Source organism: Heterocephalus glaber, unplaced genomic scaffold (assembly GCF_053883595.1).
Source record: "Heterocephalus glaber isolate CG9 unplaced genomic scaffold, H.glaber_assembly_v1.0 deba00001733, whole genome shotgun sequence".
Classification (NCBI taxonomy): Eukaryota; Metazoa; Chordata; class Mammalia; order Rodentia; family Bathyergidae; genus Heterocephalus; species Heterocephalus glaber.
The window spans coordinates 3175309-3192255 of record NW_028258444.1 but is presented as its reverse complement, the minus strand read 5'-3'; the positions used below and the strand labels follow the sequence as shown (position 1 = coordinate 3192255).

Genomic DNA, 16947 nt, shown 5'->3' with positions numbered 1-16947 from the left:
TTTCTTTTATTTTCTACTCTTCATACCAAGGCACAGACATTTAGAAAGGAGAACAGACTGTGCAGAGGTGTTCTTTGAAAGGGGATGTATTTAGAGATAAGAATATTTGGTTGTTTCCTTTTACAAGATCAACTTGTTCATTAGATTGCAGTTCTTTGAGAGCCAGCATGTGTTTTAGTCTTCATTATACTTTCAGGGTCTAGAATATTGCAAGAGAAAGAGTAAACAAATAATTGAACAAGCACATAGACTGTATTTATTTTGGTCTTCTGATAGTATTAGTTTTGGACTAATGTAGGACTGTTTTATTCAAGCTTCCTTCATTCTTAAGATATTCTAGAGTAATTAGTAGTTAACATCATTTGAAAGTAGCTGATTTTGACTAAGATGAACCCAGCAATTCCGGGTACAAACTAAGTTTATGTTCTTTTGCACCTGCTCAGCAGGTGGGAATCGTCTTTATGGGTGCATTTTTGGGCTGGTGTGAGGGATTGTATCCTGCCCCCCAAGATAGAGCTCTTAGAGATGTGACACCGATGTGTCTCAGATAGTATGTGAGCTCTGTGCCTGTCAGGAAAGCTGTGCCTCTCAGTACAGCTTGTCTGTGATGCGCTCATAGCTGTGCAGCACAGGGATTGGCTTCCGGGTGGCTGGAGGTGGGAGACCTAGACTGCAGCCTGTCCTTGGAAATAAATCAGTGCTCTTGCTGACCAACATCCTGCCCAGAACCTGATAGTGAACCTCAGAGAATGTCACAAAGCTGGGAAGGGATCTACTGTTAACATAGGACTCCAGATTTGGGCTCATGGTGCCAGAAGCTGGTATACAGTGCCACGAGCATGTCTAGGCCAGAGAATCCATTTAACACTGAAGGACATACATGTGGATCTCTGACGCTCATCATGCTAAAATTCAGGGAACTGGAGCCACAAGATGAGCCTGTCACTAACACCAAAAAATGGGCAGATGTGCTAGTGCAACCCTTTGGAGAATGCAGGTGGAAATGTTGTACTTGACAGGGGACTTTCTCTTCGCTTCTGTGGCATGGAGGAAGCTTCGTTAGAAAGTGAGTTAATGGGCTTGGAAGCTCAGGGGTCCTCTGCACTCCACAGTAATTCTGCCCTCTGCCTGTTTTCCAGCATGGGCTACTGCATCCTCTTCGTGCATGGACTAAGCAGGCTCTGCACGTGGCTGAACCGCTGCGGCGCCACCACCCTGATTGCATCCACGGTGTTGCTGCTGCTACTCTTCTCTTGGAAAACTGTGAAACAGAACGAAGTCTGGCTGTCGAGGGAGGCCCTGTTCAGGTATGAGTGGACAGGCAAAGGGGTGTTTCTTCCCATTTATCTCATTCCTACAAATTTGTTTCCAAACAAATGAGGTAGCATGGGTTGGTGTTGTTTATTAATCCTGAAAATTACTTTCAGTAAAGTTTTAAATGGAAGATATAACTTTATTTTGAGTTTTAACTTTGGATGTTTTAAATGATATATAAAATTTAAATTGAGCTCCTTGTAAGTGAATTTATGAAAATAAGACTCAGGGGAAAGCTTTTAGGTGTGTGAATTCGTGTGGAAACAGTCCTAATGATGAGTGAGGGTGTAAAATCCGCCATAAACAAAATGAAACAGATGAGCCTAATTCTCTGCTCAGTCAAGTGGGTGGTAAAGCTGAGCACACAAGAGGAAGGAAGGGAAATGCGGTCTGTTTAGAATACGCTGCTGTATTAAGTTGTGACCTGTGATCTGATTGCTCTATTTTAAACGTTAATTTTGAGTAAGGAAATGAGAGACTCTTTCATGTTTGCATAGATTCCTGTCATGTTTCTGAGTATAACAGTGTCAGCTTAGAACCCTGAGCATGTCCTGAGTATGAATGTTCTTTGGGATCACCACTCATTGTGCTGGGCCCACAGCTGCCCTGTCCCACTCGAGCCATGGCGGCGGTGACCTACACTTGGCTCTTGGCATGGCCATGCTTGTTTCCCAAGAGCATTTGCCTGTCTCCCTGAGATTCCAGGCTCTCTTCCCTTCCACTCCTGCCCTCACTTATGGCCTCTGGGGCACCTTTCACAGCGTGGTGTTTCCTCAGTTCCCCGGCTCAGCTGGTACCCAGCACTTACTCTTTGAGAGCAAAGAACTGAAACAGTTGGGAGCGCTTAACAGGAAGGGAAAACATCGGAAGAGCAGAGGAAAGCATGCAGAGCTGAAGGCAAAGTTAGGAGCCGAGTGCACTCCCCAGCGAAGCAGGGTCTGGGCAGTCTGTGCTCAGCTTGCCTGGAGGAGGGAACTCATTCTGCATTCACATCAGAGTCGAGGAAGGGAAAGCCTTTGGCCCAGCTTAAGGGTGGTTACCAAGGCTGGGTCTCCGAAGAGGCCTTCTGCCTTCCATGGAAGGAGTTGGGGCTGGTGAGCACCTTGCACTTCCTCCGGAACTGTACCAACTGAGGCACAGTGCTGGGAGACAGGGCAGCAAATGGATGTGTGGGTGAATGAACCAACAAATGAACAAGACAAATATCTGCTATATTAATTTAAAATAATATATCCCACTTTACTACTTTGGCAATTTAACTTTCTTAAAATTTAAAAAATTAGCTTGGCATGCCCATCCAATTATTTTATCTACTTAATATTAGTATATCGTCAATGTTATCACCAATGTTGCAATGTAGGTGTTTTTGGGTTTTTTTTTGGTGGTGGTGGTGGTGGTGGTGGTGGTGGGTATGTAACAAAGAGCCTTGTGCTTGCTAGGCAAGGACCCTGTCACTGAACTATACCCCAGCTGCTTTTTTTTCTATGATTTTTGATCCATACAACCTGCAGAATGACTCTCAGACCTCAGAGTCTGTCCAGTCTGGGCTGTAGCCCTCCACAGTTTCTCAGAACACAATGGATCCCCACCCCCCAAGGTTGTTCTGTAAACACAGGGTTATTCAAGTTCAGTTAAATAATAGAACTTCCTCCTGGTCTCTGTTGGCTTAATTTTCTTTCTTTTATTTTTAGTAATTAGTGATTTTATGAAGAACTTAACCAGGTCTGCCTGTGTTGAACCCCACCCAGGTGAGGTACTAGCAGTGACTGTGTCTTCCGGTAACACTCACTGCTTCATCAGAGCAACGTCAGGGAGAGTTTGGCAGCAGCAGTTTATTTCAGGGACAGTATGTTAGGGTTCATACTGTCTACAGCAATCTTAACAAAGAAAAACTAAAGCAAAGTACACTGACTACACTCCAGAAGCCCCCATTCTGCCGGATGGAAGTGTGTAGGAAGCAGACAATTGACCAGTAAAATTCAGTCATTCCACATATGTGTTTAGAGGGCTTGGGCTGAGAGGCCTTTGGTGGTCAAATACAATTTTATGTCATGGGCAAGTCAAAGCTATTATTATATTTTAGTAAAGGTTGCTTTTATCTAAGTCTTGATGTAACTCTTAGGATTCTGAGACCTTAAGATTATTCTTTTTTCTTTAAGGCCAGTTGCTTGTGTGGATTTGCTGTGAGGAGTCAAATTTTGCTGGTAATCTGTGAAGTAGGTTAGGGTTGGAGCTAAGTGTGGGATCAGGAGTTAGACTTTCCGGCTTTACTCTAAGCCATTAAATAGTTGTATGATCTTGAGCAAGCTATGTTACCACTCTGTGCTTATTTTTTTCACTTAAATATTTAGAATTACAGTGTTTATCTTCAGAGTATAGTGTAAGAATGAAATGGTGAAAGATGTGTAAGATGGTGTCTCACATGTGGTAAACACATGTAAGGTTCTAGAATGTGAGAGAGAGGTTGTCCATAGCACAGCTTGCGGTCTGTGTGGGAGTCAAGCACATGAGAATGCAGTATTTCAGGCAAACACACTGTTAGACACAGAGCTTTGTATGAGTGCAAGCAGGTGACTAAGACCGAGGGAGGCCAGCAGGGACCATTCTGTTGTAGGTCTAGCTGAGTATTCAAGAATGAGTGAATCCTAACAGCTAAACCTAGGAACTAGCTGAAAGAAATAAGAAACAATTACAGTAGTCCCAGAGTTAACAGTGCCCTCGAGGAGGCCCTGGTTCTGTTTTCTCCTCTGTTCCAGACAGTACATCTATCCTCGGTTTGTAGGACACATAGCCTCACTGAGGCCTCTCTGATTATGTGGGATGGTTTTGCTTGGCAACACTGAGATCAGTTTTAAGACAGACCTTTGTGTTAGAGAAAACACACGTGGTGGCCAAGCTCCAGCCTTCCAACCTTCCAGCCGAGGACTCATCTCTCATGAGAGATCACAGTGTGTGGCATATTTCTAGGACACACAAATGCAGCACCCCTGCACAGCTTTGTTCTGCTGTTGGCTAGAAGCTTACACACAAAAGCACAGGAACCCAGCATGGCATCTCCTCAGACTTGCAGGAGGTAAGTTGTCCAAGCTGAAACAGCTGTTAGAAGGAGCTAGGATTTGAACCCAAATCTGGTGTAAAGGCCAAATGAAGATAAACTTGGCCACATCTTTTTTTTAAATGTTTGTTTCTAACCCAAACTATACTCAGTACACACACACACACACACACACACACACACAGGCACACACACACACGCACACACGGACGGACGGACGGGTGAGGATATCATAATTATAGATGGAAAGAAAATTTTCTTTAATTCTTTTAACAAGAATCTATTCTGTGTCCTAACCTGGGAAGAGGGTAACTGACAGCCCAGTAACAGCCCAGAACTTCACGTTTGTTTGGAGTGAATAGGAACAGTTGATAGATTAACCCCGTCTTCGGAATACCTAGAAAAACAGACTGCGTCCAGCCCAGAGTCTCTGAGCCCCATTCATGAGCTGTTTCCATGGCCACTGGTGAGCAGTTCATGGCCTAGACCATCCTCCCGCTCTAAAGGAAGCATCTTTTGCTGTCTTCTCCTCTGAATTGCTGAGCCAGAGAGATCAGCAGATCTCCCAGGGCCTGTAAGGGCCAGATAGGAGACATTTTAGGCTTTTGTGCCATTCAGCCTTGCAGCTACTGTATCCAACTCCAGTAACTGACTCTGCCATCAATCATCTCAGGAAAGAGGTCCAAGACATATGTGAACTCTTTGGCTCCTCTGTGGCCCTCAAGGCTGTAGTTTGCTTGCCAGCAGGGTGCACATTGTGACAGTGAAATGTTCTTTGGTTCAAGTAGTTCTAATGTTACTAGTGTCCTAGGGTGCTGTTTTGGCTTAGCATCAGATGTTGGCTAACTTCAGAGATGGTTCTGACCATCTCTTGGCCTCGGTTAAAATCTCTGCTCCACAGATTACCAGGTCTATCATTTAGAAAATTACCTTCATCTCTCTGAGCTTAAGTCTCCCTATCCTTAGTCAGGTGCAATAATACCCTCACCTGGTAGAGTATTAGGAGGACTGGTCAGGAGCTGACCCTTGGGACACAAATAAATGCTTGACCCAGTGCTTGGCTTACTCATGAAATGAGCATTCTGTAAGTATAGCTGTCCCACACATGCTGGTGTGCACCCTCGGTCAGAGCAGCATTCATAATTGAGGAGAGCCACAGATTCTTCTGGCTTGGCTTTGCTGTTAATCTTTGGTTGTATACTACATACTGACTTTTTTTTAATGTTCATTTCCTAACCAGAAATTTGGGGATTGTTCTGCAGTAATCACAACAAAACAAATATGCGCTCTAAAACCATAGAGAAATACCTGATAAAAATGGCTATTTTTATTATTTCCATTACCTTTCAAGTCTTTTGTAAGTAAAAGGTGTGAAGGAGAAGTGTGAAATGCGGGTGTTAAAATCCAGAGGTGAAAGGCAGATTTTTCAGATTTTTAAAATAATCCTTGTACTTATTAATAGGGCTCTAAATCATCCATGTGGTCTGTGCACATTCCATTTCTCTGTGGGGTAAATACTTGTAAAGCTGGATGTTGCCATTCAAACTGGAAGTGCCAATCAGAGCATCAAGGAAGAGAAGGGGACACGGGCCCCACAGGACAGGTGACCTGGCCAGCTGTAGTTTCAGGGAAAGTATTTCCCTTGGCTGGTTGTTAATTTTCCTTTTTATCACAAACTATCCATTATAAAATGAGATCCTAGAAAAACATAACAGAAAAATATCACAGCGAATATAAAGGTCAAGCACAGCAGTGGAAAAACCCGTGTGTTTGTTGCCCCACCCCCTCTGCTGGCCTGTTAGGAATATTATTCTTTCCTAATGACACTTTACAAGGCCCCACTCTTCTCCAGGATGTTCCCACGGCCCACATTGTTACTCTGCGGTTAAAAGGTAAATTAGAGTACTGCGTCCCCTGCCCAGAGGGAAAGATCAATGTCCGTAACATGTCAGTACTGTCCAAGCTGGAGACAGAGCTGTCTTCAAGATCTACCTGTTGCCACCAGCTATTGAGTTCTGGGAAGAAAACTTACAGATTTTCCCAAATAGAAATTCAATTTTCTGAACTTGTTACAATTATTCAGACCCAGATTGTGCCTGTATGACTAAATTCACTTTGGGTACTAGCCATTTTAAAGGTTATATTTTTATGCATTTAGTTTGTAACATGCAAATAGAAGGATTCAATGAGCCAAAACCATAAAGCATATCACAGACAAAGGTGGTGTTGGTGTTCCAGCTCCCCCCTCCACATGGAGCCGACTGCACTGTGCCTGAGAGATGCCTTTGCTGCTGGGCCAGAGCACCAGTCAGTCTGTGCCAGCCCCTGCTCTCTGGGCTCAGCTTTCTCTTCTCTAACATGATAAGGAGAGAGGGGATGAAATTGTCACTAGCACCTTCCTCAGGTCCTCCAGTGCTGTGAGCCACTGTGCACCATCAGTGACAAGTCCTCAGAGGGCTCACATAAAGGCATTGCATGGCTGCTGGACTACTCTATCCATCTGTCCATCAGTCCCTCTGTCCATCCGTCCTTCTGTCCATCTAAAAGCAGAGGTTGGAACTCTTTTCTCGTGTGTGAAAGGCCTGAGTATTTCCTTTGTCTGCAGCCACTTTTGTTTAGAAAACAGGGCACACATAGATCCCACCTCATCTCAGCCCCTGGGAGCCCAGTGCAGAAACATGGAACCCTGTGGCTGAAGTGTAACTTGGCGAGCACAGAGCACAGAGGAGTGTGCTTTGTGAATGGTAGAGTGTGAGGGACAGGTAGAGCTCTGTTCATTACAAGACACAGGCTGCATCGGTAGCGTCTGTGCACTGTGAGCTCACAGCCTGCATGCTATCTTGGCAGCCTCAGCGATGCCAGAGTTGAGTGTCACTGGCCGTCCCCAGGTGTTCTCCAGGAAGCCAGAGTTTCATCGACTCCATCTATGTATGACATTTATTTTTACTTCTTTCAGGCTCAGCATAAAGTAGAGAAAAAGGAAAAGGAAACAAACTTCTTTCTTCCATGTTTTTTTCTTTTTTTGCACTTTTTAAAATTGTACAAATTAAAGGAGTACATGACATTTTGATACAAAGACTGATCAAAAAATATGGTGTATTTTGTTATAGCAAAGACACATTGCTATTAACCCCCTTCAAAATAACTTTCCTTCAGACACACTTATCCCATCATTCTTACCACCATCTGAAGCAGTACTGGAAGTCTTAATATCTTTGAAGTGTGATAAAAAAATATGATAAATTCTGCTGCCAAGCGCCATCCAACAGAAGACAGCCTGGTCGGAACATTGATGAGGGAGGTGTCCTCATTGACCTTATTCACAGGGTCTGGCACTGTACAACTTCTGGCTCTTCTCCAAAGTCGAAATGACAGTGAAAGATAGCATTTTGAATCAATTCAGGACATCACGGCAGCCAGGACAGTGCAACTAATGACACTTGGGACAGAGGACTTCCAGAACTGTTTCAGAAAGTGACAAAAATGATGGGCTAAGTGTATTCAAAGTGAAGGGGAGGATTTGGAGAGGGAGTAATGGCAGTGGGTCTTTTACTGTAATAAAATTAAACATTTACTGTATTTTTGATCATACTTTTTTTGTGTATCCATAGTGAACTGCTAACCACATGTAAGCAGTTAAACATATCTATCATTTCTCATGTTCCCTTCTTTGGTAATAAGAATATCTGAAGTCTGAACACATTTTCATTATACAATACAGTATTAGTTATGCACCTCCTGCTGTACTTTTAAGGCTCTAGAATGATCCTACATGCCTACATCTCCCCATCTGAGTGATACAGACTTTGCTAGGTCTTTAGGAGCTGTGAGACTACCCTGCCCTAACGTGCTTCCTCGGTAGGTTTTAGCACTTCTTGTGGAATTTTCCTATTAATCTACCTTTAAATTAAAAATTAAATGAAAATCTGTTATCTGAGAGAAGTAGCACATTAAAGGACAGTTGCCCCAAAACTGAGTGCTCATCAGCTGTTTCCCATTCTCATTTAATTAAGTTCCAGAAGTTTTCTCACCATACACTGCCCTCAAATCCTTCTGTCCAACTTCATCACCCCCTGCTACCACCTCCTTGCGGTGAGGGAACAGAACCCAGAAGCAGACTCTGGGTCTGAATCTTGTCCCTGGCACTTGACAGCTGGAGGATCTTATGCCAATTAGGGTTTTGACAAATGGATCCTCTCCTGCCTCTCTATCCTGGGTCATCTTCAAAGCCTGCACACTGTGTGTGCCTGAGGCAGGCAGCCTCTGCTGTGAACCAGTGTCCATCAGAAGGTGCAGGCTCAGAAAAGCTGCTTGGCATTGGGACAGCCATAACCTTTGGTGGTGACCCATACCCTCCTCACACTTCAGGGCTAGGGTTATGGTGGTTGTTATGGTCAGAACATTGTTGATGTTCCCCAAAAATTCATAGGTTGAGTCCCCAACTTCCAACTTCACACTCTTTGGAGATAGGACCTGTGAGGGCGGTGGTAACAGGTGAATAAAATCCTGAGTGGGACCTCAGGCCAGTAGGTGTGGGGCTGTGACACGGAGAGGACAGGGAGGGACATGGTAGTGTGTGTCCGCAATCCCAGCTCTCAGGAGAGCTAAGGCAGGAGAGCTGAGAGTTGGCCTTTGAGGCAGCATGGGCTTCTGAGTGATCTAGTGAGACTCTCACAACATAAAAAGCAAAGGGAGAGGTGGGACTGGGGATGTAGCTCAGTGCATAGGCCCTAGTTCAATCCCCAGTACCAAGAATAATAGACAAAACCGACAGAGGGAAACCAGAGATCTCGTCCTGAACATATCCACCAAGGAAAGGCCATGAGAATGTACCCAGAAGCTGCCATCTATAAGCCAGAAGAGAGCCCAGCACCAGACCCTGAAGTGCCTAGAACAGCGATGGTGAACCTTTTAGAGACGAATGCTCAGACTGCAACCCTAAACCCATTTATTTATTGTAAAGTGCCAACACGGCAATTAAACTTGAATACTGATGTTTTAGTTTAGAAAAAATAACTCACATTAACATCGTTTGTCTTAACAGAGAAACTAATAACATGTGTGCCGTAGGTTCACCACCACCGGGGCTAGCACCTTGATCTTTGACTTCTATCTTCCAGAATTGTGGGAAATACATGATTCTTATTGTTTAAGCCAAGATGTTCAGTTATGGCAGCCTTATTAGACTTAAGCACATTTTTTAATGTTTCTGAGTAAATCCTCATTTCCTTATCTAGAGAATAATTACACTTGCATTCATTTTCTTTTTAAATTAGCCCAGACTTACTACAGGGACATACTAATTCCAATAAAACTAACGATTAGGGAGGTCAATCTCCAGTACACTGCCATATTGATTCACCTTTATAGACAATCTCAAATTAGTTTTTGGAAAGAAAAGGACAGGAAGCTATGGAGGGAGGAAAAAACTGAATCACCCTGAACGTGTACAGGACCATTCCCCGAGGAATCTCTTCCACCAGTTCCTGCCGCTGCCAGCTCTGCTTCCTGAACAGCTTCCCACCATGCCCATGAATGAAATTCTAATCACCCCCGTCTCTCCCTCCTTCCTCTTTCCCTCTCCCTCTCCTTCTGCTCTCTTCTCAGCATTTCCCTTAACACCTCTCCCTAGGGTCACCCTGCCTCTGGGCTTTCCTCCTTCTGGCCCTTTTCACACTGCATCTATTGCAGTTCTTCACAGATGCTCAACTCTGGGTCTTATTTCTGTGCTAAAAACCATCCCCTGAGTTCCCAGCAGTCTTCAGATAAAACCTAAAGACTCCACTGTGATCACAAAATCATAAAACCCTCAAGCTTTCACTTCTTTCAGTCTTGTCCTCCTGTGATCCAGCACCTCTGAGTTGCTTCTGGTCCTTCAGCAATCCAGGTTCTTTTCCTCTGCTGAGGAGGACACTCTACTGAAGACACTACTGCCTCTTGCTGTGGAAGCTGATGTGACTCTCTCTGTCCTTCATTCTCGGCTTTGCTGGCCCTGCAAACCTCCTCATCAGTTCTATATCCTGGGCCTGGTTGGCACCTTACTCATTGCCATGTTGGCATCACCCACCTTTCCTAACTGTATTTCCTCACCCCAAGAAGCTCCCTGCAGGCAGGGACGCACCTGACCTCTGTTCCCAACATCTGCATTGTACAGTAGGTACTGAATGGGGCTGTATGCAGGCAATGAGCAGTTGTGCCATCTACTGCCGTTCAGAGAAACACTGGCAAGCCAGTTTTGTCAAGCTGCTCTATCTGAATTCTGGAACCATGTTCTTTGTAAGTGATTCTGCTTGGGCCTGTGTTTATGCTTCGGTTTTCTTTTCCTCTCACTCAACCCAGACCATCCTTACCAGGACCAGGTCTGTGTCAGTAATGTCACACAGCCCACCAGCTTTGCTACCTGCCGTTGTTGAGCAGCTGAGGACCTTTCTGAGTCCCTGGACTCACTGCCAGGTCTTGGATGAGTTTTCTTCCCACTGTGACACCACTGAGGACCCTGTGTGCCAAGGAGGGAGGTGGGAGAGTCTCCCGCTAACCAGTTGCATGGGCTCCAGTGCTGAAGGGATCTAGACTGGTAGGAGGACCCGGGGAAGAAGGCAGTGGGTAAGGGTACTGTGTGTCCTAACTCATCCCTGTAGTAAAGAGGAGATGTGGTCAAGGGCTGTTGTCCTTCTATGAAATCCACCAAATCTTTGGTTCCTTTGGTTCTTTATCTTGTACATGGAGGTCACTTAGGCTATTTCATTGAGTCTCCATGAATAAAAAAACCTGAAATAGGCATGAAAGGAGGAAAGAGTTTTCCTAGTGCCAAAATTCCCCCTAAGGATCTATGTCTAACATTCCCACAGCCCCTGTGATGTTGCCTCTTCTGCCCACTGCAGCCTGGCTTGGAAGCCAGCCTGGCCTGAGAGTCACAAGGTTGCCTGATGCTCTTGTAGAATGCATCCTCTTGTCTGTAATCCGGCCTTGCTATACTCTTGCAAACGCTTGGGAATGATTGCCACACTTTGCGCAGGTTCCCACATCCCCAGCAGGTGGAAAGGGCCTTTGGTTTAACAGCTGAGAACATTTTGTTTGTATTCTGCTGCCTCCATTGTTAGCCATAGAGAATAATGTTTAGTAAGTCATATGTTTCACAGATTTTGGAGGCCTTGTTTTAGATGGATGTAGTGGGTATTTCCCCTGCGTTTTCATGAACCTGGGTAAACGTGAAGAAGGCTGCCAGTTTTCTTTGGCTGATCTGTTTGTTTCTGTTTTAGGTCTGGAGTTGAGACTCTGCCCCACAATGCCAAGGTTCACTACAACTATGCCAACTTCCTGAAGGACCAGGGCCGGAACAGGGAAGCGATCTACCACTACAGGACTGCGCTCAAGTAAGTCAGTGCAGGCAGGCATGTTGTCTCCATGTGCTGCTTCCCTCCCAGGGCCCAAGGGGCTGGTTTCTCCTGACCCTGAGCACATCCTTGGAGGAGGGATAGTTCTGGACTCTTCAGTCTTTGGGCTGAGCATTCATATCTGATATAAAAGTGATAAGTCTAACTTGCTTCTCACATGGTGTCTTCATTTAAAAGTTTGATTGTTAGCCAGATGTAGTGATACAAGCCTGTAATCCCAGTACTCTGGGAGGCTGAGGCAGGAAGATCTCAAATTTAAGGCCAGTTTGGACCAGTTAGTAACTTAGCAGGACCCTGTCTCAAAATAGAAAACAAAACAAAAAAGGGGCTGAGGATGTGTAGAGGTCCTGGGTTCAATTTCCAGTACCTCCAAAAAACATTTTCAGTGCTCTACACATTATGTAGTGAACTCATTCTAATATCTGTGTACATACAGAGTTAGTTGTTTAAAATATCCTGGGGGGATGGGATGTTTATTCCAATGAATTATTAACGGTATGTATTAAAGGACTTGTATGAAGATATCCAAGTGTAGAAATGAAATGCACTGGTGGTTGTGTTAGTGACACCGCACTTGGTCACCATGTTGGGAATATGTTCATTACGTATGTATCTGGGTGCATGTCCGTTCTCTGCCACTTCCTTGCATTTCTCCACTGGAAGGAAGGATGCTACACTTGGTCTTGGATATGACTTTAAAGGACAGTTACAATTCAAGTTCTATGCTACCAGCAGCACTGAGTGGTATGCTGTTGAATCCACTCTGCCTTTCCAGATGGTTTTCCTCTAGAAGGTCTCAGATTATAAACATATTTAACATAACACATGGAGACGTGGGGCCACAGTGTGGGTCTGGTCTGTTTCCCGAAGGCCCCTGGCTTGAGACCTTGTCCCTGTTGTGTGGTACTCTTGGGAGATGGGGGGGTATTCAGGTCATCGAACTCATGCTCTTAGGGAGGTAGGACCCAGCTTCCTTCTCTTCTCCTGTTTGTAATGCCCCCCCTGTTGTGACGTGCAGTGGGGCAAGTCCTGGATTGAGACCCCCAAAACTGAGAGCCAGGACACACTTTGCATTTCATACGTGATCAACTCAGACATCTTACTGCTGTGACAGAACTCTGACCAGTACACATGCCACCTGAGTGTCTCCACTGGGCAGAGGAAGCGGGTGAATCTACTCTTTTGTTGAATGCCATGGTGCTCACAGAAACCTTTCGAAGAGGCTTTTGCACTATCACAAAGTGGCCCAAGTGTGTCAGGTCTTTGTGGGTTCTGCTTTGGGGCATGCCTAACACATACACCTGGAAACTCCTGCATTTCACTAAGTGCCACTGGAACTGTCTTAGTTGTTTAAATCATTATTGTTGTGTTCTACATAAGCATATTGTTTATCCTTCAAAATTTTTTAGACTTCAGGACCTGCTACTTAGTATTCAAAAGTTTAATATATACAAAGGTTTTAAATCATGTATACCAAGTTTGCTGTCAAATACTTTTTCTCATATTAGGAGAGATGGGAGTCCCGTAGGCATGACTGTAACCAAACTTTATGTTGAAGAATAGTTTTTATTAAGGGAAGAAAAGGTAGTTTTAAAGATTTAATAAGGAATTATATTCTTTCACTGGCAGAAAGTGTCTAAAATGTTTACAGTGCTTGTCTCTGGCTGGAAGATTATGGCTTGACTTTTTTCTCCTTTATTAATTTTTGTTTGTTCTGAATGTTCCATAATGCACTTGTTTTTGCAAGAAGAAAATGTCACTTTTTAAAAAACATATCCTTTCCAGAGGACTTGTAATGTATATTGTGGCTTTAATAATTAATCAATGTTTAACAATTTTAGATAGCATTCTTGAAGGGAAGAAAAGAGCAATAAGTTCATCTAAGAAATACTGGTTGGAAGGAAGTATGTCAGTGTCTTTTAAATTTTGTTTCATTATAATGATTTTCTGTCAAGTTCAAACACAAAAATAAGACATACGCGAAGGCATAGCTCAGGGCAGAGATCTAAATTAAACGAGATGCTCTGGCAGTTGATTTTACAGAACTTTAGTAGCTGGTTGGGTGCTTCTTCCTCTTCTTACCTGTGAAACAGTGGAAGTGAATGTTTGCCTTGGTAACTTGCTTCTGGAAGAAATGTGTCCCTTCGGAAAGGGGAAAACAGTTAAAGCTATAAATGTACTGTGTGCTGATTAGTGAGTTACTTAATGCTCTCAGACCAGATTCACAGCACTTCTGATTTAAAATGTCATTGTTTGTGTGTGGAAGTTCTGCGGTGAGCTTTCAGCGGACGTGGGTGTTTCTCTGTGTGTAAGTGAATTGTCACTCTGTTTAGGGAGCAAAGGAAAATGCCAGCACTGCTCATCGCTGGATGATTGTCCCTTGGTGCCTTGTACTGAAATCGCTCTTTCGTTGTGGAAGTCTCTGGGTCAGAGGATCCTCTCCTCCAGATTGTTCCACCCCTATTTAACTTGAGTATGTCCCGTTTTCTGTGTTTGCACACAGCAAGAGCGAGATTGAGGAAATAGACAGTTAAAGGCAGTATGACCTGGAATCAGTTCCAGCAGTGGTCACTTTTCTGTTCTAATGTGTAGATCCCAGTGCATTCACCAAATTAGTCATGAGGCTTGTATCTCTTTTTAGCTGGCTTGTAATTCTAAAAATAGCGTAGTGTTAAGTTGGTATTATATACAACATAAATATTCTGCTTCTTTTAAAATCTTTTTTAAAAATGTGGAAATGCTACTGACTTCTCCCTTTTGGTATGCCTCATGTACTGTGTAGTGCAAGAAAGCTCTTCCTGGACAATGCTGTAGCTAAGGTTGGGTGTTTAGGTTAAGACCTAAATCATTAAAGGGGCTGGGGACCAGAACCCTTTCTTTTTTTTTAGTTCTTTTATTGGTACATTTTAGGTATACAATTCATTTACATTTATCATTGGGTGTTTGTACCTGAACATGATATATCTTGGTTCTTATTTTTTCCCCATTACCGGTGCACCCTTCCCCACCTCCACCTTTCCCTATTTACATAGATTTCATTTCCATTCTTTTTTCTTTTCTCATAGTCTTTCCTTTCCCTCTTTTCCTTTCCCCTTTCCCTCCCTTCACTCCTTCATCTTTGGACCTTTTTTCCTATTTCAAATTATCAATTATTCATTTTAATCATTTTAACCCTTGTTTACACTATCAGTTTCTCACACTAGAGAAACTATTCTGTATTTACACGTGTGTCCTATTTATTTCACTTAAGAGTATAAACAGAACCCTTTCTTGATACCCTCAACAGATGTGAATGTTGGCTTTGCTTTGCCACAAGGAGTAGCTGTCATATTTACATCCACTGCAGGACTAAACATGAAGCCTGGGTTCTCCGTGTTGGTAAATCAAAGCCAGTGATGCCTACCATCTGCCTCCAAAGCTTTCCGATCATCAGCTCCTCTGGGAATGGTTCCTGAATTTCACCCCATGTCAGGGGACACAAAGTCCAGAGACCACCCAGCAGTCAACTCTTCCTGCACAAAATGTCTCATCTGATAATCCCCAGAGGAGAAGCAGGACTCCACTGAATAAGATGTGGGAGATTCTGAGTATGTCCTTGGCCACAAGTGTACTTTATTGTTAGCTTAAAAAGACAGCTAAAAAGTGGAGAATCATAAATCATGCACACTCTTTGAGTATTTTATTTTACCCTGAAATTTCAAATGTACATTCCATTAAAAAATCTTCCAATGCCAAACCGAGTCTACTTCTCTGAGTAAGAATCTCCTGATTAGAATCTGCAAAAACCACATCCATAATTCATTGCTATGGTTAACAATTTTGATGGTTTAAAGTAGAATACAAATTTAAAGGTACTCCCAAAGTGATTTGGGTAGACAGATTTTTTAAATTTTTTCCCGTCTAGTCTTTTATAGTTTTATCATTTGCATCTAATTCAACAACAATTTTTAAGAGTTTCCTCTATTTTAGTATTTTTCATAGAAATAACAGTTCTTTTCCCCCCACATATTTTATGAGTTTCCAAGATATTTCATTGTGCTATATAACTGTAGTGAACACCACCGCTGGAAAAAATTTGTTAATAAACATAACTGACATTTAGCAGTTATGTAACAACCCCTGGGAGCAGAAGGGCCCAGGCTCACAGAGCAAGTTTACTACGTCAAGACCTTCTACCAATATAATTTACAGGACATTCAGAACATCTGGAAATCCAGTGACACAACTACTAGGCTGTCTTGAAAGAGCTTTGATTATAGATGATAGACCCACAGAATCATTTTCATCTACTGTTTGCAGTCCTCACTTGATCCAGTTACTGGTTGGTTAAGATGGGTTGGTCACCTTTATAAGCTGGACCTGGAAGGTCCCTGAAGACTTCTGTGTCGAAGGCTTTGTCCCCACCTGGTGGCGCTGTTGAGAAGTGGTAGAAACAAGGAGGTGCCCAGTCCAAAGAAGTAGCTTACTGGGGATGTGTCCTGAAGGGTGCACCTTGTGCCTGCCCTTTCCTCGTGCTCTTTTCTGCTTCCTGGCTGCCAGGAGGTGAGCAGCTTTCCTCATCCGTGCACTTCTGCCTCCATGGACTCCTCCCTATAGGCCCAAAACCCACAAGGGGCAAGCAACTATGGATGGAAACTGTGAGCCAAAACAAACTCTCTTCCTTCTAAGTTGATTCTCTCAGGGCCTTTATCACAGTACCAGAAGGCTGACTGACAAACAGTTACCAGGGGAGCCAGGTGGCCTACGGAAAGGGTGAGGTGTGGTACAGTCATGGCAATGTTCACGGGGCATCCCAGCCCCAAATTGGGTGTCAGGCTGTCTCCATGCCATCCCAGGGCAGTCACCTTAGGGGCTGAGGCTCCCTGAGGCTGAACGTAACTGCCCAGAGCCGCCGAGCTGCATCTGGGGAAGTAAGTGCTTGGACCAGAAGTGAGAATCTGGTAGCACAAGACAGTAGCCAGCTTGGTTTAGAATTTCTTGTATAGGTTAAGTATCCATTATCTGAAATGCATGGGACCAGAACTGTTTTGAATTTCAGAACATTTCAGATTTCAGACTTTTGGAATAGAAATTCTCAACCTATTATAGTAAATCTGACTGTTTTACCAGAGTACTGCAGGCGGTGGATCCACTGAGCTAAATCCCTGGCCCTGTTTAGATATTGTGTTAAAATGTGCTACCTAC

The 16947-nt window shown here is 43.7% G+C and overlaps 1 protein-coding gene across 2 annotated transcripts in view; it reads left to right on the top strand.

Annotated features, from left to right (window-relative positions):
* Nucleotides 1–16947, top strand: part of Tmtc1 (transmembrane O-mannosyltransferase targeting cadherins 1) — a 258438-nt gene that overhangs the window by 179031 nt on the left and 62460 nt on the right. For both annotated transcript variants that reach the window (XM_087199944.1, XM_087199945.1), the window contains 2 exons: nt 1140–1307; nt 11629–11742. In XM_087199944.1, the coding sequence (XP_087056070.1) occupies nt 1140–1307; nt 11629–11742 (282 nt within the window). The remainder of the gene's footprint in view (nt 1–1139; nt 1308–11628; nt 11743–16947) is intronic.